Raw genomic sequence first — 22,702 nt, forward strand, 5'->3', positions numbered from 1 at the left:
TTACACTTGTCCATACTTTCAGTGGCATCTGTACTACCCACAAATGTAATAGTATCAAGTTGACGAGGAGATCTGTAGCACTTTGGAACATTGTTGTTCCTACATCCATGCTCAGTGACTGCTTGTTGTGGATTAGTTCTCTGTTGTGTTTAACTCCATACAAAAGCGAGTTTAAGATGACTAGAACCTTAGGTCTTCCTGTAGTGGGTTTACTTGGCAAGGTTTTGGTAGCAGGGGGGGTCATAGGGGTGGCTTCTGTGAGAAGAATCTAGAAGCTGCCCCATGTTAGGTAAGGGCCCCACTGCTGACCAGAGCGTAGCCAATAAGTGATGTTGTTTGTGCCTCTGTGAGAGCATATTTAAGTCAGGAAAAAAAACCATGCTGCACCACACAGCAGCTGGGAGAGTGAGAGGAGTGAGGAACAGCCTTGCAGGCACCAAGGTCAGTGAAGAAGGAGGGGGAGAAGTGGTCCAGGCACTGGAGCAGAAGTCCCCTGCGGCCTGTGGTGAGGACTATGGTGAAGCAGGCTGTCCCCCTGCAGCCCATGGAGTACCACAGTGGAGCAGGGTTCCACGCTGCAGCCCGTGGAGGAGACCACAGTGGAGCAGGTGGACCTACACTGATGGAGGCTGCGGCCTGTGGAAGACCCCTGCCGGAGCAGATTCTGGGGCAGACCTGTAGCCCGTGGAGAGGAGATCACGCAGGAGCAGGTGACCTGGCAGGAGCTGCTGCCCGTGCGGGACCTAGGTTGGAGCAGTTTGCTCCTGAGGGATGGACCCCATGGTACAGACCCATACCTGGAGCAGTTACTGAATAGCTGCTGCCTGTTGGAAGCCCATGCCAGATCAGTTCACCAAGGACTGCATCCCATGGGAGGGACCCCACAGCACAGGGGATGAGAGTGATTGAGAAGGAGCAGCAGAGAAGAAGCGCTATAGACTGACCATAACCCCCATTCCCCTGTTCCCCTGCACTGCTCAGGGGGAAGAGTTGGAAGAGGGTAGATGGGGAGGAAGGTGCTTTTGGTTTCTTTCCTTTGTTTCTCATTTCTCTAGCTTGTTAGTAATAGGCAATAAATCTTACTGTCTCCCTATGCTGAGTCTGTTTTGCCTGTCACGATAATTACTGTGCGATCTCCTCCTCCTCATTTCAACCCTTAAGCCCTTTTCATCATATTTTCTCCCTGTTCCTCTTTGAGGAGAGGGAGTGAGAGCACGATTGTGGTGGATCGGCCACCCACCCGAGTAAAACCACCACACTTCCTAAAGTAGGTAGTTGCAGAGTATCCCTGTATAGCAGGTAGATGCATACTTGTCTAATCAGACTAAATTTTAAGAGTAAAATTAATCAAATAATTATATAGTCATTCATATCAAGTTATTGCACCTATTTCATTGCTTGCACAGAGTACAACAAAACATTTTATGCTTCAAAGATAAGAATAATTTAACGTCTTGCTTTCCATAATCTATTGCAGTTAAACGTTGTTTCTAATAGAAGGAAAAAAAAAGTGTAAGTAAATTCAGAGTTCACATCCTCTGATACTTACCTCTAACACTTTTCAAAGTTATTTAATAACCTATCTCACAAAGTCATTCAAAAGCTCCTCAACCACACTAGCATTATTAGGGACTAAGAAAACAGACTTGACACTGAACTTACTGTCACTGTGCTGTCTCATAGTTAGAGCAGTATAATCTGTACTTAGTAGCATACTGGAGCATAGTCTCACCGGTATTAAGAAGCTATTACGCTGATTTTTCTTATCCCTATTGTGAGGAAATCTTGATACAAGAATCATTTAGGTAAAAGATAGTGTAATTAAGATGAACTAAATTCTCAATACTTAGTTTGGAAATCAGATAAATAAAAGTTTAAGTAAAATTTAGAAGTATTATCTAGGTATTTCAAAAACAGCATTGCCTGGCTTTAAGGTAATAATTCTTGTTTTTATTATAGGTAAGGATAAGTGACTTACTCTAAGACATCAGGAAGAAAAGTCTCATCTCTTTTTCCTCTTGCTCTTTTGGCTTGCCATAGCTGAACATCGATCCTACCATTTTCTTTTTGTTAATGGGAATGTGGAGCAGGTGAAGAAAGTTTTAAGTGAAAATGTTCAGTTTTACTAACAATTCTGTATTGTGCACCTCTATACCTTAAATCCAAAACCACACAACCTCGTAGCAACAGTAACTATATATCCATTAACTAGTTGTAATACTATTACCTACTAGAAATCTATGAATGTAGGGCAGAAGAGGGAAGAAAGTACTATTGAACTTGAGAGTAAATTCCAACAGATTCCTCAATTTACACAGAGATGTGAGGTGAACTCTTCAACTGTCCACAAAAACAAATGGAAGAAAATCTGCATAAAAGATTCAATGTTTTAAATAAGCACTCAAAGAAAACAGCATTTTGAAGTATTATTTACTAGCTTTTTCTTTCCATCTTTTGGCACAAATCCAAGGCACATTAGAAAAATCAGATAAACTCATAAATTATTAGAAAAATAAACACATGAACTTCAAACTCCAAGTGTCCATATGTGCACTTAATGCACATTTTATCTCTTCAATTAAAAAGTTATTTGAAAAAAATCACCGGTATGTCCTCCAGCTTTGTACTTTGCCAGGCAGTTTACAGATACTACAGCTAAAAGGAACAGAATTATTCATACAAATATTTTATGAAATAAAATGCAGGCTGGATGTGATGAGCCAAGAATGAAGAATACTGCACTTAGAAACCTGTCTTGTGCGATTTACACATTCTCCTCCCCTAATCAAACAGTAGAAAATGAAGTCCAAATCCAAGCAGTCATCTCAGTTGCTTAGGAGCTTTCGATTCTTCAGTCTTCACCTCTAGGAATGGTGTAATACCTGACCTATTCCAACAAGTGCGTACTGATATGAGAGGTACCTTTCAGAAATGGAAGTCTACCTGTTTAAGAAACAGTCCAGAACAAAGTTTTTACACAGCAGTTTTGTCTGAAGATGTTATCCAGGTTCAGAATCATGAATATTTGTGCATTTTTTTGAATGACTTGCTTTAGAGGAAGAAGAAAAAAAAAGTGTGTCCTTACACGTGCTTGCTTCTGCACATTTTCTAATTAGGCTGTGAACAGTGAATCCAAAGTTCAGGTTTGCAAGAGTTCTCTACTTTTCTCCACTGTCTTGGCTCTTAAAAAGAACTTCATCTTGCAGATCCAATACAGGGGAGCATTACAAAGAAATTAGCAAGGATTAGTTCCCTTCACATTAATAGCGTGTATAAATGTCTAACACGGTGTCACGGATGTTACAGACTACTGTTTTCCAGCTACTGAAATATACAGAAATATATACTATAATGGTTTGTAATATTACAATAAAAATAGAGACATTTCATTTACCTCTGGCAATAAATAGCTTGTTATCCAATATATCTTTATATATATAAATATCTATATATTTATATATATTTATCCAATGTAGTGGTAAAACCTGAAAATGCAAAAATTATTCAAAGACTTCTAAAAACAAAGGGGGTGGCTGAAAAATACAATACAAGATTTGGTTTGGTTTACTGTTACATATAGTTTTTTTAGTAAGTGCTAAGTAGAATAGGAAAGTAATTTTGCTGTCTGCCTCTCAGTACTTCCCTGTCGAGATCAGTAATGATCTGTCTGTGTAGTTACCTCCAACATTAACAGAGGATTCAGTCTTCGAAAGTGCTAGGAACATTCTGTTTCTGTTGAAGAGTCATCCTTGTGTTCTGTTCTGAAGGCATAGCTTGCAATCGTCACTGAATTCTTTGATATGCAGCAAAGGGATATAGAAATTAACACCACCTAGTTCCTCAGCTTTTGACATCAAGTTTGCGCTTCCTTGTCAATGTTTGGAAAGCAAGTCATCACAACAGTCTCTTGATTGTGAAATACTTGGATTTCTAGGGCTGGATAAACTATTGTCGTTGACATTCTCTGCTGAAAGCGGTACGTTAACAGTGTGTCTTCGGTGCATTAATTTACTCCTTTGAGGAGCTTCTAGCATGTCATCATGTTTCACAAACTCACCACTGCATCCTGTGTCAATCATCTTAACTTTGCTCTGGTCCAGCGTTTCAACAGATTTTAACTTGGTTTTGTCAAAGCTTTTAATAGCTAACTGTGAGGACAGAAAAATGGTACATTAAAAGCATTGTCTAGTTTCTTCATTACAAAAATGTAAATGAACATAGTGTTTCTTGAATATAATTACCACATTAATTTCATGGTATTCTCAACAGTGAGAACACAGCCAAGGATTAGAAACAGCATACTTTGTAGGACAGATATTATCTTCAGTCTAGATGTGAGGAAACAAGATGAGAAGAGACCAACCTGCCCCAGGCTACACATAAATCAGTACCAGAACTGAAAAGATAATCGAGGCATTTCACTGCATTATGCTAGTATGATCCCTAACTCTTCTGAATAGCTTTTATAATACGGGTCTCAAGGTACTGTAACAACCATTTCTCTTAACATTAAGAAATAAGTAAGCAGCAATACAGACAGGACACTGCAGAACCGTGTACAAAAGCCAAACTGTCTGCTTCCAGATCCTATCTGTCAGGGAAGACACCCCTCTACTGCCTCTTAAAGACTCTTTTTGGTTATTACAACTATTCTCATCTTCCGTTTCCATAATTGCTCCTAATTTTTCCTTTTCAAAGATGACGGCCTTCCTTGATTACTGGTCACTTTGCAAATGTTAACTAAGATTTAAAAAAAAACAATAAGATGCCAAGTATGCTAATGACAGATTTTCTAAGATAAAAATTAAAGGCAGAAATTATGATACCCTTTTACTGAAATAATGACAACAATTTTGAAAAAGTTTCAGAAGGACATTATGTATGACTAAAACCACTAACAATTCAGACCTGTATGGCTCGTAAATTCAGAGAGCCGTGACAGTCACACATAGTAGAAGTGCTACATATCAGTTGCATATTAGTTTTTTGACACCTGCTGTATTTGCATGACATACTGCCTTCAGTGATCCACAACTATAAAATTTAAATGCCATGTTTAATTAAGTAGTGGGATATTATCATTAATACTAGAAAGAACAAGTAAAATATTCAATTTTTATAACATTAATTTGGCATTCCCGAGGTTCTTCACAAATGTTAAATCTCATAAGGGATCCATGAAATAGAACAGTATTCCATTTCATAGATAGAGATGAGGCAGAGACTGCATTTCCAAGGCTATAATCAATCTAAGAATGGGCAGCTACCGAACTAACGTAGTGGAAAACTGCTTACTTTGAACAGATTTTTCTCTTGATTTAGTGTGCTGAAATCGGTAAGCAAAATTTCCAGTCAGAGTCACAGCCAGTGTAAAGAAGAGGGAGTACATGCTCTAGGGGGAGGGCAGCATCCAGCAGTTACTACATCCAAACATAGATGAATTAATCACACGATATATTTGTGATACAGCTGACATTGCAACATGTAGCTTGCTATTTCCCTTGCAAACACTCTCCTCCTAGAAGCAGATTTATCATACAAACCCCAATTTTAATTAACTGAAAGTTTTCTGCCCTGACAATAGCACCTCTGCTTGGCTACAGCTATTCTCACAAGATGCTGTTTTTCAAGCATTGGTACATCCTAGATTTTGCTGGACAAGAAAGAAAACAAGACAAAGAGATGAAGCCTGCAATAAGATACTTAATAGGTTTAAAAGGAAGAATAAGAAGCTTCAGAGATGGTAGAGAAGCACCACTGAAGTTCAGACAAGGATAGAACATTAGCTTTTTAGCAAATAGGACAGAACTTTCAGAATTCTCTGACCACCACTAGTAAAGTTATATGTATCTACATTAATAGATAAAACAAGTATTATACAAATAATTCAAGTAAGTGTTTTCTCTTACCTGATGCAATAATTGATAGTCAAAACTGGGGACACTTTTGTCTCTTGTTATTGTTCTCCGTAAATGTTTCCCTCTAAAACACGTTAAAAAAAATGAATTTATCTTCATAAAGAAACATACCTCAAGTCTTTTCACAAGTCTTGATCACTACAAATCCACAAGGTGGCACTGTTTCAACACAGAAGGGCTACAACAATTTTTTTCTGCAAAATGACAGCCTGCTACTATTCCCTGTGTTTTATCGCAGAATATACACTGAAGTTTATAAAGATCATAGGAAAACCCAACCTCTGAGTGAAGCACTAAGAAGGTATTTTTAAAACAGTCTGGCTCAGAAACTCCTGATTTATAGTACACCAAGTAACAATGCAAAAACAATTTTAAATACGTTTGCAAGTACTCCTTCACGGGCCAGGTTTTCCCCTCCCTCAAGTACAATAAATGTACTTCCAAGGAAACTTCTATACTTACTTGTTAAATCTGTTAATTGATTGGACCAGTTGATGTTGTCTGCTTAAGGGATCACCGGCTTTCTCACATGGCTTAGAATTCACTTGGGATTGAAAAGAACAAGTAGATAAAATTACAGGCACACTTAAGATTTTTTTTAAAAATCAGTTCTGAATGAAAAGTGATATCTACTGACATTTGATGTAAACTTTTACGGTAAAACTATAATAGTAGTAACTTGAATCAGTCACCATTTCTCTTTGGAAACTTCAAAGCATTTTATGTTCTGGGACAAAGCATTCTTGATCAGATTATCATGACTGGCCAAGCTTCTGAAGACACTATATAATTCTGGACTTTCAGAATCTTAATTCCAATTTTTACAAACCTGAAGTAACTAACACACACGTGCTATTCCACCTCTTCATTAATATTACTTAGTCATGTTTTCTACTGGTCTTTTTGAAAATATTCCCATACTATCTGAAAGGACTGTCTCAGTCTTTGGCATCAGCATACAGTGATAAATTTTAACAAAATATTTACATTCTTTCCTCAGGAAGCAGACAACAGTTATTATGAAAAGTCTAACTAAAACTTGTAGATGCTGAAATGAGCACTACTTCTCCTTATTTTCCCTACTTCCTGGTCACACAGCCTCATTCCCTTCTTTCCACAGTTGTGGTGGCAGCAGACCCTTTGCTATGCTGAGTTATCTAGCTCAGCTCAAAAGTTGTTACATCTCTTGCCGCACATTAGTGAACTATGTCAGCTGGGAAATCCTCTGAGAAACTTCCGAGGCAGCGTAAGGAAGCAGTGGATAAAGAGAACCAGAAGCTGAGGGAGGGAGGGAAGAGGTGGTGATGGACCAGGAGTAACACCACTTCTTCTAAGTGAGCCATTGCATCAGCTCAGCTGTGCTGTCAAACTGGTACCATGTGTCTCAACATATTTGCTTAGACTGTACTATATATGCTGCCATTTATAGAAATACCTTCTTTTGCAAATCTTGCTTGTTGGCCTAGAAAGCTTCGTAGCTTTTAATTTCTGTCCCATAACCTGAGAGACAGTAACAAATTGAAGTATCACTCCCTAATCTGTTTTAGCGCAATATAAATGATAACTACAGGTGATTTAATCTGTTTTACTTTGCACTGAAATGGACAAGAATTACATGGTTAAATGCTTTTGTATGTAAAATTCCACCCACCATGCACCAAACAAGTGAAAATTGAGTCTGTGGAAGCAAGTCTGCTGAGTTTAGTTATAGTATTTTAGGTGTTCCAGTAATAAATATGAAAAATAGTTTGCTGTTCGTTAATGATACGTAAATCATATTGCCACATATGAATTCCTAAATCTTGCTATTCATACTAGTGGAAATTGGACATGTACCTTTTTTTCTTATCTTGATAGTAGCATTCTGCTCATATTCCTTTTCTCTCTCTGCTGATGTAGGTACATAGCTTGGTGCTGTTTCCAGCAACTTAATGATATTTGAATTCTTAATTTGAAATTTTTCACCAGTATTAAAAAAAAAAAAGGAATAAAAAGCACAATTAGGATTCTAGTCTATGCAGAGCATGTTAACTGCCAAAATGAATTTAACAAACACAAAAGTACCTCTTTATAAATACGAACTTTAAATTGTATCTGTCTGACTAGGGACAAAACCAGTGTTCTCTAAGCTGCACTGTGCCAGAATGCTTTTGTAGTCCTGGATTACTATTTTAAATTACACAATTTACAACTAAGATATTTATGATTAAATTATAATACACATACTGAAATTGATGCAATACAGAATTCTGCGGCCATTATGCTACATCTCAGAAGCTACTTAAATGTATAAAGATAGGGATCATGCATCAAATCATTTAAAGAGTGAAATAACGCTGTATAATCTAGTACTGCAGAACGTCTTTTTTTTTTTCAACATCAGAGTTGTTGATGGTCAGATAAAAGGTATCAAAAAGCACAAAGGAAGAAACACAGTAGGTAGAACAAGAAGATTGCTGGCAATGTTACTGATGAGAACAAGGTGTTCATTTTCCTGTAGCCCAAGCATCTCTTCTGCTCGCTTTGCCACTGTTGGCATAGATTTTAATGTCATTTTCATACACATATGTGCTTTCACTCTTTCTAGACTCATCTTTCTTGTCTAGGATAATTTATTTTAGAAACACAACAGGTATATTGTACATAGGGCAATAAACAGACATCTTAGTCTTTATGTCATACAACTGTTAAATACAGAAGTCTTGGCTAACGATGGGCTGAAAATGTTGTGACAAACAGTTATATTTGTTTTCTTTCTTATATTATGCCTATGGAACCTGAAGAAAATCTAACCTTGGAAACAAACTTTCTGCACTCACCGGCTCAGCACAGTCTGCAGGGGTACAGTTCCTTTCATTCCTTATGTGCGTCATGGCACCATTCTGAAGCAGCAAGTCTACCAGGGCTTCGTTCTTCGCTATCACAGCTTCGTGCAGTGCTGTATTTCCTTTGGCATTAGAAAGGTTAACAGAAACTCCATGCTGGACAGCAAAATAAAATAGAAGTTATAAAGAAAGAGCAGCATAAAATGGAGATAGCACATTATTATTCTGTTTCTCTCCCCTTTCAGTTTCCACATATCAATGAGAACAATACAACAGCAGCCTCGTGGCTGTATGCAAAAACAGAAAGCATATGCTAGCAATCACCAGTTCAACAATAAGCCACCTGGCCATATTATTTCCTTCTCTCTCACAGCCACAATTTCATGGATAAGCTCATTTCATTTTTTGCATGTATCTACTATATATTCCAAGTTTAAAAGAGATCAAAAAAAAAATCACACAGAATGCAAAAAACTCTATGCAATATAATCCTAAGCAAGAAAACCTGCCATCTGCCACAGAGAAGTTCCATAAAAGCAGTTAGCTGTACAATAGCAAAGTAATATTTATCTAATCAAAAGCTATGAATGGAGGGGGTTGATGGAAGTGACAAGAACAAATACTCTCCATTTTTTCTGAGTAGTTTCGATGGAGAAATGCTTAAAAATATACTAATCCCGAGTACTACATAAGCACAGATATCACATACAAAATACTATTTTGAACATTGTTTTTCAGTGATCTTACCTGTAACAACAAGGCAGTAGTCTCATACTGACCATTCAAGCATGCATAAATTAAAGGAGTATTTCCATATATATCCTTTTTATTTTGTTTAGCATTGTAATCTATCAGACGCTTCACCACCTGTTGGAAGAAGTAACAACTTTTTAATTTAAGATCTAACCACGATCACACAGTGAAAGTCCCTCCCACTTGTCTTTAAATATATATAGTTATTTTTTAACTTAGAATGAAAAAAGAGATGGAAAAAAAAAGATTGGAGAAAAATCTCACCTTTGCCAAACAGACGGTAAACATAAGCATCTATTACTATCATACCAGTTTTCACATTTTAGCTCACACTTAAAAAAAAAAAAAAAAAAAAAAAAGGCAGTTGAAGAAAGGCTAGAAAATAAAAAATAGAACAACAAAAAATACAACGAATATTCATTAACCTACAAGTTTGTGTTGTATTTTTGTTTCCTTCTTGCTTCTGTAGTGTTTTGTCTCCCCATTAGCTTCACGATTCTCACTATTTTTACTCCTTGCATTTCTCAGCTCCTTACTCTTAAGCCACGTTTTCTGTATTTTCCTACTTCCAGTCTCCTATCTGCACCTGCTTTTTCCTGGTTGGTATTCTTCCTATCTCATGTACTTCCTCTCCTGTACTAATATCCTACTCTCAATAGCTCATGCTTCTCCTTCATTGCTATTGCCTCCCTGACCTCAAATTAGGGATGAGGTTATCAGCTACCCTACGAGCTCACTTGTCCCATAATCTACTAAAACGAGTTACCTTATTGAAAATATAGTAAATATTTAACAGTGTGGCAAACTGAAATTTCTAAGTCTATAGCATCAACAGATGCATACATATCCTCCTTGAACAGGAAGAAGGGAGGAAGGGAAAAAGAAAACATACAGAAAGATTCAGCTGCACAATGTATGCTTAAATGTTTGATTTAAGATTGTACCATTATTGGCAGCACCTTCATCAAAATGGTATTTTATACCATTAGGATAAAATGGTTGCCTATTGAAACTGCTTCACTGGAAAGAGCCTTACAGAAGATTTTAGAAATGAAAAAGAAAAAGCAAACATTAAATGAATTTTAACTGTTACTGGTTTAGTCTTGTTGCTCATTTCACAAAACAGCTTTTTGCTGGTGGTTAAATGTTAAATAGCTTGTATTTAAAGAAGAGGCTCAATTACCTGGAAGTGACCCTTCTGGCAGGCTAAGTGAAGAGGAACTGCATGTTTAGCATTCTTGGCACTGACACTGGCTCCATGTTTCAACAAGAGAGTGACAAGTTCAGAGTGTCCATGCAGTGCAGCCATATGCAGTGGTGTAAAACCATCTTGGTTTGAAACATTTACACCAAGTCCATTAGTACGGATCCTTGCAAATTTCTGTTGAGGAAAATATACAACAAAACTATATAATTAATCATGTTACTTTCTATTGACCAAAGAAACAATCAAATTCCTACTAAGTACACATCAAATGGGCAGACAAACATTACAAAAACTTCTGCTACAGAACCTAATTTGAGACCTTCAGGAAAACAGCTAGTAAACCAGAGCAGCTCAGTAGTACTTTTCAAGAGAATAGTGAGTTTTATTTTTCTCTCTTTCTTCCAACATGATAGCTTCTTATATAGAAATTCCAGTCAAAGTATTTATGTTATTAAAAAGGGGCTAAAGCTGTGCAGGTTGAGACGGAAGTAAAATGCACATTTTTTTTTTTTTTAATGTAAAACTATAGCTGTTAGGATGCTGTTATAAATGGAGAGTTGGTGTTAATACTATGAGTTACGTTTCATAAACAGACCCTCATGCTCTTGCAGACAGACACTATGCACCTACTTGACTGCTACATGAAGTTCTAGGTAATACAGACAAAAACTGAAAATAAAATCAATTTTAGTCATATGGAAGTAACATTGGCCCAGAGCACAGACACCCCTGGGGAGTAAAGATGAGAAAACTACCTGGAACACAGCTTACACAGTACAGAAAATCTATTTTCAACTGCTCTCAAAAACTGTGTGGGTGCCTAATGTTCACAGTACTAGATAATCCTTCATTCTGCCTGTCCTCAGCATTCTTTTAAAATGTGTGCCTAACCAGATCAGTTAATAAGTTCCTTCTGCTTTTCACTCAGTAGGCAAGTAAATTCCACTGCAAGTGCTATTCCTTCCCCTGATTCCAGTAAAACTTCAGTCTCAGGATCAGGCATCTTTATCACCTGACCTCTGTACTCAGAAGTGCAAGGACACAGGCTGTCAGAGAATAAACTACTGTGGGCATGTGAAGCATTTAAGGACAACTAGCATCCTCTTACCCTGCACAAATTAAATGTAAGGTAGCAGTGAGGAATTTAGAAAAACTTAATCCTTTTTTTTTTTTTTCCTGAAAATTTATACTTCAGTTTATTTTGCAATGACTTAGCCAGTTATGTACACCTTAAAAGATAGCAATTCTTCCTGACTGAAGGGCAAGTAACTGGTTACTTCCAAGAAGCTTGAATCATTCCTTATTTTTAAAATGTGTATTTTAAAACCTGTTTTTCCTCTATACTCCACGATAAATAAAGAAAAGGAAGTCTTTGCAATTTTATTTAATCTCTGAAGAATTTTTGGATACATCTTGTATGAAAGACGTCGTGCAATTAAAACAAGGTTTTATCAATGTTACATCGATTATAGGATTAGTAAATATTCCTTGCTAAACTGATTACTAACAGATAAGTAGATATGCCGACAGTTAGCAACATAAACTATAAGAGGACCAGAAGAAACTGAGGCTCAGGAAAGTATAGTTCCCATTTATTCAAAGGTGCTCAAACCTTAATGGCAGCAGTCCACATATTCTAAAAGCAAACTGCAAAGTTTTTTCACTCCATTAGATTATCAAGCAAGCCTTTGAACACCTAATCCTGTGCCCAAACTTTTCCACAGTTTAGTTAAAAAGAGAAAATTTAATATCATCAGGTGAGCTCTGTTATGGTCTGTACATATTTTATTACTTTTTGGACAGAGATACAGAAGTGCTGGGCAATATGAATGCTATTTCTCTAGAGCTAGAAGTTAAATTATATGAACACAAATTATTCTTTTTACAGAATGAATATTCCAACCTTTTGTGCTGGCCCACATTTTGCGCACTGGCACAATGGATGGCAGAATTCTGGTTTTGATGTACCGACTGTGTCATCTTCATCTTCCAAGTCTTCCTCCATCCATTCCAATAGATAACGTACCTGGTATAAAAAGCAAGTCTTTCTTTATAGAGCCCAAAGGTTCCATAGCCTGATAAATCTGCATATCAGCATCTTACACAAGCAAGATTTACAAACATATACTTGTGAATAACTCAGGAAGACTATATATCTATTTCCTGGCATCATCTCCCCTAGGCCAAATTTAAAAAATCAAATGTTATTGTTGACAAAGCAGCTAGAAAGTTCACCAAGTATAGCAGTGAAGTAAATTATAAATGACTTCCTGCCGCCTAATCAAGACTTCAGTGTTCACCTCTGCTCAAACCCTCCAAATCCTTTTAGCTGAGATGATGATTAGACCAAGATTTGTGTCAGCTCACGTCAACATGAATTTTGTTTCATCTTTTGCTTTAACAAACATGAGAAGTGACAAGGATAATGATATTTAATCAATATCCAAACTTTGCAGGGGCACTGACTTTTCTTAGGCCTGTAACTTCGCAGGAGCTTGACAGCTTTACTTCTTCCTCAATGTATAATGCCTCCTTTTTGAGAGAGAGGCCCTTCAGTGAAGCTAGTTTTAGGATTCAGAGCATTCCTATGCTATCTTCCAGCAGTGATGCTTACTGCATTTCACTCTGACCTTAAATTCTATGCAACAACAACAACAAAAAAATTAGGAAATACATTTTTACACTGAAATTCATTAATCCACTGTAAACTAAAGACATCTCAGAATTAGTAGTGACTGTATTAAGACTCCATTATTGCACCATCTCACCATGTTACGCCCGACACCTATCTCGTGTATCATTCTGGGTTTGTACTACGCTCAGTGAGGCAAGACTCTTCAATGGCCACTTTCCCCTCCTGTCACAACTCAGTACTGGTACTCTCATTATCCAAATGCACATCTCGCAATATACTGATACCAGAGTCTCACCAAAAATCTGAACATGCTAATCCCATGCATTATCTCTATCATAACAGTGGAATAGCCTTTTTTTTTTTTTCATTTTTGGTAAAAACATTGAACGTACACACACTGAAGTATCTCAGGAAATCATTCATAATCTCGTTTTGCCAGTTAACCTTATCATCTAACACCTCCTTTACATTTCAGAATAACACACTTTCTGGAATATATAGCAGAGCTAAATTGTACCGTGTGCCAGACTTTTAGCTGTTCCACAGGAGTTCTTTTATAGAGAAGACTTTTCTTTTTCTTTTTCCTTTTTTTTTTTTTTTTTTTTGCCACAGTGTACTGCTGACCACCTAATCCAATCATTACGAATGAAAGACCAAAAATTGATGTTAAGCAGTATTGACTACTACTACACAATATGAACTTTTAGGGTCATATAAAGCTTTCTTACAAGCAACATACAATGGGCTAAGGCAATTCTTAACAATCTCCACCCATAATGGATCTATAATCATCTACCAATTCAGCAGCCACTAAACATATAAAATGTATAGCTTGAGAACCTCCTCCCAAAAACCTGCTACATAACTCTGAAACACATTTTGAGAATAAAGCTTAACATATTCTAGGTAGATCCTCCCTCCATGCTGTCCTCATTTACTTTTTTCCCCACTAAAGACACACAAAATTTATCAAAGCAAGCTAAATTTTATATTCAAAATGCAGAATTGTTTGTCATTGGGTCAGCTAATTAAGATTAACATCATTATTTCCAATCTAAAGTATAAGTGCTTTTGAAGTTTGCAGGTGCTATGATGATGACACAGGTTATTTTCTTTGGCTTCCTGAACAATCACAGCATATTTTTTTATTTTTTTTAATCTTCCAGTTCCATAGCACTTTTTTTAATGCCTCCTCTTTGTGAAGCTCAACTGGCTGTCACAGTGGAAATCTACAACAGCACTAATGACCCTTTTGATGCTTCTGTTCCTATGGAGACAGACCTCAGGCCATCAGAAGAAGATAAGAACTTTTAAATAACCATTTTTTTAACAGATATGCAAGCCGTAACCATGCCATCCAATTGGACAGTCCTCATTACAATGAACAGTTTTACATGAACTTGAGTAATGTGGAAAGTACTGTAGTTAAAATGACTTGGGGATATGGAGTGAAAATTCTTGGTAGAAAATGAGCTCTACATGACTGTTTCTGAAGGAAGATACTTAGCAAAGCATTCTTCATTTAGTATTATTTACAAATAGCTTCCTCAATTTGAATGACTTAAATGTTAATATTCAACAGCCATTCTAAGACTCACCATTTCCAGATCTCCATCAGCAACTGCTCTGAGGAGTTTTTCCACCTATGTATGAAGAAAACAATTTATTTGCTTTGTTAATATTCATATTAAGCTGTACATGGAAAATCCTGTGTCCTTTATTAACCCTCTAAGCTCACGTAGTAGGATTAGTGCTGGCCCATTTCATATTTGTTAATAAAATTTTAAAGAAAAAAAACTTCTTCCTTTATGAAATACAAAAGCTGTGAATATGCAGCCATTTGATGATCTCTGACTTGCTCAGTTAAACAGCATTTACCTAAACAAAAGACATGTAAGCTAATACACATTATTATTCTGCTTCAGCAGGAACTGACCATACATTTCTGTTGTGAACCTAACACTATAGAAAAATCTACTCAGGACAAACTCCTACGCTGATGAACACTACTACTGCCTGGGCTCTTGCTGAGCTACTATATGCTACCAAAAGCACGAAGGATGGCAAATTGTTTTATTTTACTAGACAACAAAGAACAGTTTAAGATCGATAAGATGCTTTCCAATTGCCCACTTCACATCTGCAGATTATTGGTTTATTCCTATGTTAAAAACAAGCATTTAAAAAGCTAGCTTGATTGTAAGGAATACATTTGTTTTCTTACTTAAAATGTTTGATATTTAAATATCAAAGGGTATGTTAGCACCAGCAAAAGCCAAACCTCTTCAACTCAAGACAGTTTTCCCAGGGGAGCAACAAGTCCAATTGAATAAAAACATTCAGGCCAGCTAACGTCTGAGCGCACCTGCTTTGTGTAGGTATTCTTCTGCTTATGAGTTCTGCATGGGAGAAAGGGGCAAGTGGGCAGAGGGAACAAGGTGGTGCTTCCCTGCAAAAGAGATGGTAACTGCTCTGCAGTGCACTGATGCCATTCCATTGATCCCTCCCTATTGCTCGTGAAAGCAGGACAATGAGATGTACTTGTCTCCACACCTCTCCAATTCTCTACTTTCACATTAAAGAGTTGGGATCTGATCTGATAGGAATGGCACAGTTGCCAGTGAAAGGTCATGGAGACTCCATTAACATTATCACTAGGCAGCTTGTTTGGCATCTGCAGATTGTTGAAGAATCATTCAATAAGCTTTGGGAAAGACTGATTCATCATTATAGCAAATTATTCTAGTACTGTGCCATTATCACCAAAGATGCTGCTGTGTGAGCAAAGTTGTTTCAATATTAAGAAACACCATGCAAGCTGAAGATGTCATGGAGCTAGTCACACTTCAGTCTTTCTCTGGAAATGACTACTTTGTTCATTACAGCTGCATCTCAACATGCTTGTATCAAGTGTTCTGTATACTGTACAGAAAGATATAATTGAGAGCAATAAAATATTTTTACCTCCCACTGTTCCAGAAAGCATGCTACTATTCTTGGAGCAGTCCTTTTAGATAGCACATGTGACAGTATCACTCAGAGGAGGCATTATTATTCATAGAATAGAAATAAATGGCCACTCCTTGAGAGTTCATAGCTCTACTTATGTTACTAATTGCAACTTGTACATCAGTAACATTGAGCTTGTGTTTCACCATTACAGCACTTCAAGCAGTCTTCACTTTCCTGGAAGGGTGGGGAGGAAGGGAATTGCTTATTTTCAACTAAGTTGAAAGTAGTCCACTTTAGTACAAACTAGTTGTTATTCACATTATAACTCTAGCGTATTCTGTGAATCAGAAATATTTATCAGACAGCTGATAGCAAAAAAAATACTGTTTTTAACTTTTTGAAAGGCACGAATGGACAAATTATGATAAACACTACATTTTGTGCAGAAACTATCAGCTTCTTTCTACAGCATTTCTGTAAAGAATTATATCATTTATTGCTTTAATGTCAGGTTACAAATACCAATGATATTAAATATATTTAATAATGTTACATTTGGATAAACAGAATGGTTAGGTAGGCCCAGATACAGCTAACGGATGCAGAGCAGCCAACTCTGCAAGAACAGAAAGTGACTTTTAAGGAAACTTAAGAATCTCTCTGCAACCACGCAGAGTAGAAAGGGGATCTCAGAGGATCTAAATCTGAGCCAGTCATCTAAACTCCCTCTCTGGTAACAACAAAATAGAAGGCAGTCAACAAACAACACCTGAGTCCAACTCAGCTCAAACAAACATCTAAGGTGTCTGAGATGAATTGCTCTCTGGAGGTACTAATTCCTCTTTACCGATTAAGGAGGAAAATAGATGACTAAACGAGTGTCTGTCAAGACGATTGTCTGTCAGACATCTGAATGTAGTTAAGCTGTATCCCAGCCTCTGCACATGTACACCTAAAACGGACAATATGTATTACAGAGATCTGTACTTCCCACAGATTTCCCTTGACACGGCTCCCTAATCATATGGAATAATGTCACCAGAGAATGTAAAGTTTTTCACAATTTTCAGGGGTCAGTGTTATCACACAGAAGATGCCTAAGACCCACAAGTTCCACTAATTTATTTCCAGAAGTAACAACTTCCTTGTTCTAAAAACTATCTCAGGCCCTAGCAGTGGAGAAACGTATAACATCTGTTATACAGCTTATAGATGATTTATTATGAGTACCTAGGGTAAAATGTCTGCTACTTGCATTTCTCCATCTTTCCAGCTTGCTTTCTCCCTCCTGTGGAAGAATAGAACTCTCCTTTAAATATAAAAATAGATTAAACAGAAAGCCAGGTGATGAAATCTACTGTAATTCACTTGCATACTCAGTTTTCCTGTTGCTGAACAGAATTTATGCTGAGAATTACTAGTTCCGACAAGAGGAAGTTCCAAATTTACATGCTTAGTTCTTTTACTCTCTGTTGTAAACAAACCACATACAAGACAAGACGTATGCCATGACTGACTCATTGAAGCAAAAAGTTTAATTCATGCGCAGTATTGATTAATAAAGATTTCACTGCATTCCTTTAATTCATTATCTAAGCCTTGAAATCTGGAAAACCAACCTTACCAATTTCCTATACTTCCAGTGGCATTCCCTTTATGGAGATCTCTCAGGATTAGGTCGTTGCCTCTTTGCTTAGTAAGAATAACAGCAGTGAGCCCATGTGAAACTTGGCAAACAGAAATGACCTAAAGCTGGATTACAGGAGGAGGTCATTAACCTCAAGAATATAAGGTGTAAGCTGCTTGTAATCTTTCTCCCTGGCTTAAACTACAGTCTTAGCTCTCAGGAGTGATAAATTTGTTCCCTCAAGGAAAAGCAAATCCTCAACCTAACAGGTGTATATTAGACCTTATTTACAGAGCTTGACTCTGCACAAACAGGGAGGTACACTCCTACATTAAGGCTCTCAGAGTAAATGACACTGAAGCATGAATTAATATTGTCCAATACTGAGAAAAGGCTACTTTCTGAAGAACCAGTTTAAAACAGGGTTGCAAAGTATCACTCTCCCAGCTTCCTTCACTTTGCTTATACCTCAGTCTTACCTCTTTATAACTGTTTTTTATTTCTTCTTGCCTTGTATCAATTGATGCTGATGACAAGCTTGAGACAGATGATCCTCTGCTGAAAGTTTCCACAGAGTGCTGAGGAGACCTAAGTGGTGACTTCAAGTTGGCAAAAAAGCAAACAGAGAAACTTACATTATCAGATTAAGCATGTTAAACACAAACAAGTTTAGCAACTTGTACTGGTTGTTACCTCAGAAGCACTCTGTCCCCTTTCAAACGTTAGATAGTTTAATTCCATCAGTGACAAAATCTGCATAAAAATATTAATAAAGAAAACCAATGTAACTCCACTGATGGAAACACAAATTAGCTGACAACCTAATACTAGTAACAGATTATCACTGAGCAAATTAAAAGTACCAGTTTACAATTTTATGGTCTGTACTATAGAGAGACTGCATTCATGCTATTAGATTTAAAATATGACCCTTCTTCCTCAAAGGCAAGCATACATTTCCACTTTATTCATACCAGACCACAAAAACCTGTTAACAGGTAAGCATCTACATGCCTGTGGAATTGCATCAGAAAGAACTCAAGCTGGAAGATAAACAGGAGTACCTTGGAATTTAATGCACACTGTAGGGACGTCTCTTTCATCCGGTTTTGAATATCTGGATTTGCCCCATTTTGCAAAAGCACTTCTATGATCCCTTGATAACCCCAACGAGCAGCTATATGGAGAGGAGTATCTCCCTTTTCATTGCCAGTATCTAATCTACAGGAACGAACATCATAGTAGACTAAAGCTTTGACACACTGGAAAAAAAAGGAAAGCCATCAATAAAATATAGTATCATCTCTCAATTCATGTAACATGGGCAATCCTAAACAGGTTGTTTTCACAGCTACTCATATAATCCTTTGCCTAAAAGGCAGGCTTTTATGGTTCAGTGCCATTAACGAAAAAGTTAAAATCAAATAACTAAATTTGCACAATAATACTATCTTTAATGTGAATGCATAATAAAAATTGCTATGAAGTACTGAATAAAGTCCTAATTTACAGCATTAAATAGCTACCCTCCGAATCTCTTTTATTTACTTTTTCACACATGCAAGTTTAGTGCAAACTGGCATCACAGTTTAATTCCATTCCATTAGGATGTCCATTTAGTTTGTCACAAAACAATTACTTACATCCTCATGACCATAAGTGCAGGCTAAATGAAGCGGAGTATTTCCATTATTGTCTTGGACGTCAGTACTTGCCTTGTAGTGCAATAAGAGAAGCTTAGGAGAAAAATGAAAAATAGACATCTAAGTAACTAAAAAATTAATGGACAAACAATTGCTACTCTGTATATTCCTTTAGGTTTCTAGTATGATGAAGCACTTCATGAAAAACTGTCTAGGTCTCTCCTGCTTCAGATAGTAATACAGTCCCTCTTGGCATTACTGCACTGTTTTTGCCCCACCCTGAGAACCAAATAAAAGCTGCTGCTTACATATTCAGAGTTGTCATTGAAAAAATGAATCACCTACTGCAGCGAACACTGCAACATATATGCTACATGCTAATTTACCCTGTATATTAAGAGCCTACAGAAGTGAAGACAAATTAATTTAAGCAGTAGTAATTCAAGGATCTTAGATATACAACATTCAAGTACACAATAATTAACATACACAGTCTATCCTAAAAACAATTTGAAGTCGTTTAATTAATCACAACGACTGCAGTGGCTCTTTTGCCTTAATCAAGAGCAGAAAGTTAACAGGCTCTCCATTTGTACTATGTACCAGAGGTTTGTATTAATAAAACAGATGAATTATCAGGCATACATACCTGCCAATTACTTGGTTATTATAAATAGCAGAAAACCTTCTAATATAGGAAAAAATAAAATATGCAAATACAGACGCTGAGAGATTCTCAATTCTGACAACACATACAAATATAAGTAAAACCTCAGAAGGCCTAAACGACAGTAACAGTAGAACAGCTTAGTAAGAGTCATACGTTTATTATTTAGGTTAAGTATTTGATTTTATTTCTAACTAAGCCTTTTAGTACTTACTGTAACATTTTGATATCCCTTCTGACAGGCAAGGTGAAGCGGAGTTGAACCATGGTAATCTGTAGCATTGACAATGGCTCCTTTTGCGACCAGTAAATCCACTAATGCTGTTTGTCCTTGAAAAACATACAGTCATTAAAAGAGAAAAGTAAACTTTGCAAAAGAATATTGCTATTTTTCATACTTAAACATAATATCCTGCATTTTGCATACTATGTTTCTACATACTATATATTTGCTTCCTACTTCCTTGGTATTTGTTTTTCCTGTTGCATAGTAAGGTCAGATCTCAAGGTCAATGCTCTATAAAAGAACCTCCAGCTAAAAGCAAATGACATTTGTATCTTATGAGTAGGAAAAGGATGTGAAATAAAGTCATGTCAAACAAAGCATTCTCACGTTGGGATTCACGATAATAATAAAAGAAAGGAGGTAGTTAAAAAAACTCAAAGAGAAAGTTAATGTATCTTCTAATAAATGTAACATCCATAGCATGGTGAACATTACAAGTCAGGAGATAGTACAGATCTCCCATGCATAGTCGGCTGCAGTACAAAGAAATTATTAATTTTTCAATCTTCAAATTTTCTTTAAAAATGAGACTGTTTTCTGATGACACTTTTACTTTTTTCACAACTGAAGGACTACTGTAGTAAACACTAAGGCAAAAGTAAACAGTCAGCAAACGAACAATAATCTACTCATAAGAAACTGAGCTTAAATGAAAATTCAGTAACCTCAGTGTAGGCCAAGATACCAGTTCCCATAGCTAATATGCAGAAAACAATTTAATGCAAAATTCACTGTATAATGCAATGTTGGAAGTGACACTAACATGAAGATAAAGATAATAAGGAGAAGAAGGTATTAATGAAAAAAACAACAATACTCACCACAGATAGCAGCTATATGAAGTGGTGTGTATCCCCGGTCATCTCGGGAAAATGAGGTGATAATGGAAGGATCATTCAGTTTCCTGTAAAACGATTTAAAAGCAGCTCAGTTATCTATGCTGCAGGGGAATGAGGAGATGAAGAGATAAATTATTCTATACAGATCTTTACATACTGACAAATTGTTCTATACAGAGCTTTATACTTGTTGAGAGTGTTTTTCTCCATGATGTGTAAGTTAGGCTCAAGAGAAGAAACATTCCGCACTACACTCATCCAGAGACATACAGCCTCCATCACAAAATTTGCCTGGTTCCAGGGTATTCAGTACCCTCCTAATATTTCTTCTGCTTTTTGAAACCATATGAATGTATGCTCTCTCTTATATTCTGAAGTGCTCCCAACATCCTCTGAAACTGAAAGCAGCATGATTTCTAAAGGAAATCTTAGATTAAGACTTGTACCTAGCTTTTCCTGTATTTGCAGAGATGAAAAGTGCTTACCCAGAAACTAGCTTCTCGCATTTGTCACAGTAACAAAGTGGATGACACATTTTTTGTATGGTGTCCTTGTCACTGTCACCTTGACTTAGTAATCGCTCCACTTCCTCCTGATTACCTGAAGCAATATGCTACAAAATGCCAAGGAAAGAGAGAGAATGAAGAACCGATATAAAAAGCGTTTAAAAAAAAAGAAAAAAAAAGTAATTTACTAAAGCACAAAACCAAAGGAACTGATTATTAAAGACATGTATTCAAGCATTAGAAAGCAGAAATTAACAATGTCACAGCACAAACCCCTTAACAGGCATTCAGTATTAAAAAGAATGTTCTTGGCTTACTACGCTTTCTATAAAAAAAATTAAAACAATTCCCATTATTCTCTTTAGACTCAGTCACAAAATTGAGCTCCCCCTGTGCAAAAACATTTCTGTACAATTACTAAGTCTCTAGCCATAAGCTGCAAACACACATAATTAGAAGTTCTGCTTTATTTCCTTGTATAGGCAAAATTCCTTTAGAATGACAATATGAGATTAGTGCATAATATGAAGTAGCTGTCAGGTGACTGCATTTAAATTATTTTAGAAACCTCTTTAATTTTAAGCACTGAAAGTAGTGAGAGACAAGCAGCTATATGTGCTTTAAATGGGCTGATCAACACCAACAGCAGTAGCATTTCATCCTCATCTGAGTCCAAATTTCTTAGGCACTGAAATCCATAAAACTGTTTTAACTTGGTAATGTTTTGGCACAGAAACACAAATACACTTTTAACAACTACTAATATATATTTTGTAGTACTAACATAACTAACACTGCATTAGATTTCAGAAAATCAGAAAGGATAGTATACAAACATGAAATA

At 36.6% G+C, this 22,702-nt stretch overlaps 1 protein-coding gene across 5 annotated transcripts in view; it reads right to left on the minus strand.

Annotated features, from left to right (window-relative positions):
* Positions 1-2,441: 2,441 nt before the first annotated feature.
* Positions 2,442-22,702, minus strand: part of ANKRD27 (ankyrin repeat domain 27) — a 44,069-nt gene continuing 23,808 nt past the window's right edge. For 3 of the 5 annotated variants that reach the window (XM_035543480.2, XM_035543481.2, XM_035543482.2), the window contains exons 14-29: positions 21,838-21,965; positions 21,335-21,417; positions 20,442-20,557; positions 19,561-19,653; positions 18,982-19,179; positions 18,611-18,670; positions 18,397-18,516; positions 14,937-14,981; positions 12,607-12,729; positions 10,680-10,877; positions 9,491-9,610; positions 8,738-8,899; positions 7,755-7,863; positions 6,381-6,462; positions 5,910-5,982; positions 2,442-4,148 (exon numbers count right to left, since the gene is read on the minus strand). In XM_035543480.2, the coding sequence (XP_035399373.1) occupies positions 3,873-4,148; positions 5,910-5,982; positions 6,381-6,462; positions 7,755-7,863; positions 8,738-8,899; positions 9,491-9,610; positions 10,680-10,877; positions 12,607-12,729; positions 14,937-14,981; positions 18,397-18,516; positions 18,611-18,670; positions 18,982-19,179; positions 19,561-19,653; positions 20,442-20,557; positions 21,335-21,417; positions 21,838-21,965 (1,986 nt within the window). In that variant the 3' untranslated portion in view covers positions 2,442-3,872. Of the gene's footprint in view, positions 4,149-5,359; positions 5,421-5,909; positions 5,983-6,380; positions 6,463-7,754; positions 7,864-8,737; positions 8,900-9,490; positions 9,611-10,679; positions 10,878-12,606; positions 12,730-14,936; positions 14,982-18,396; positions 18,517-18,610; positions 18,671-18,981; positions 19,180-19,560; positions 19,654-20,441; positions 20,558-21,334; positions 21,418-21,837; positions 21,966-22,702 lie in introns of those variants that run through there. The other 2 variants (XM_035543483.2, XM_035543484.2) reach the window with 2 other exon arrangements.

Source organism: Cygnus atratus, chromosome 12 (assembly GCF_013377495.2).
Source record: "Cygnus atratus isolate AKBS03 ecotype Queensland, Australia chromosome 12, CAtr_DNAZoo_HiC_assembly, whole genome shotgun sequence".
NCBI lineage: Eukaryota > Metazoa > Chordata > Aves > Anseriformes > Anatidae > Cygnus > Cygnus atratus.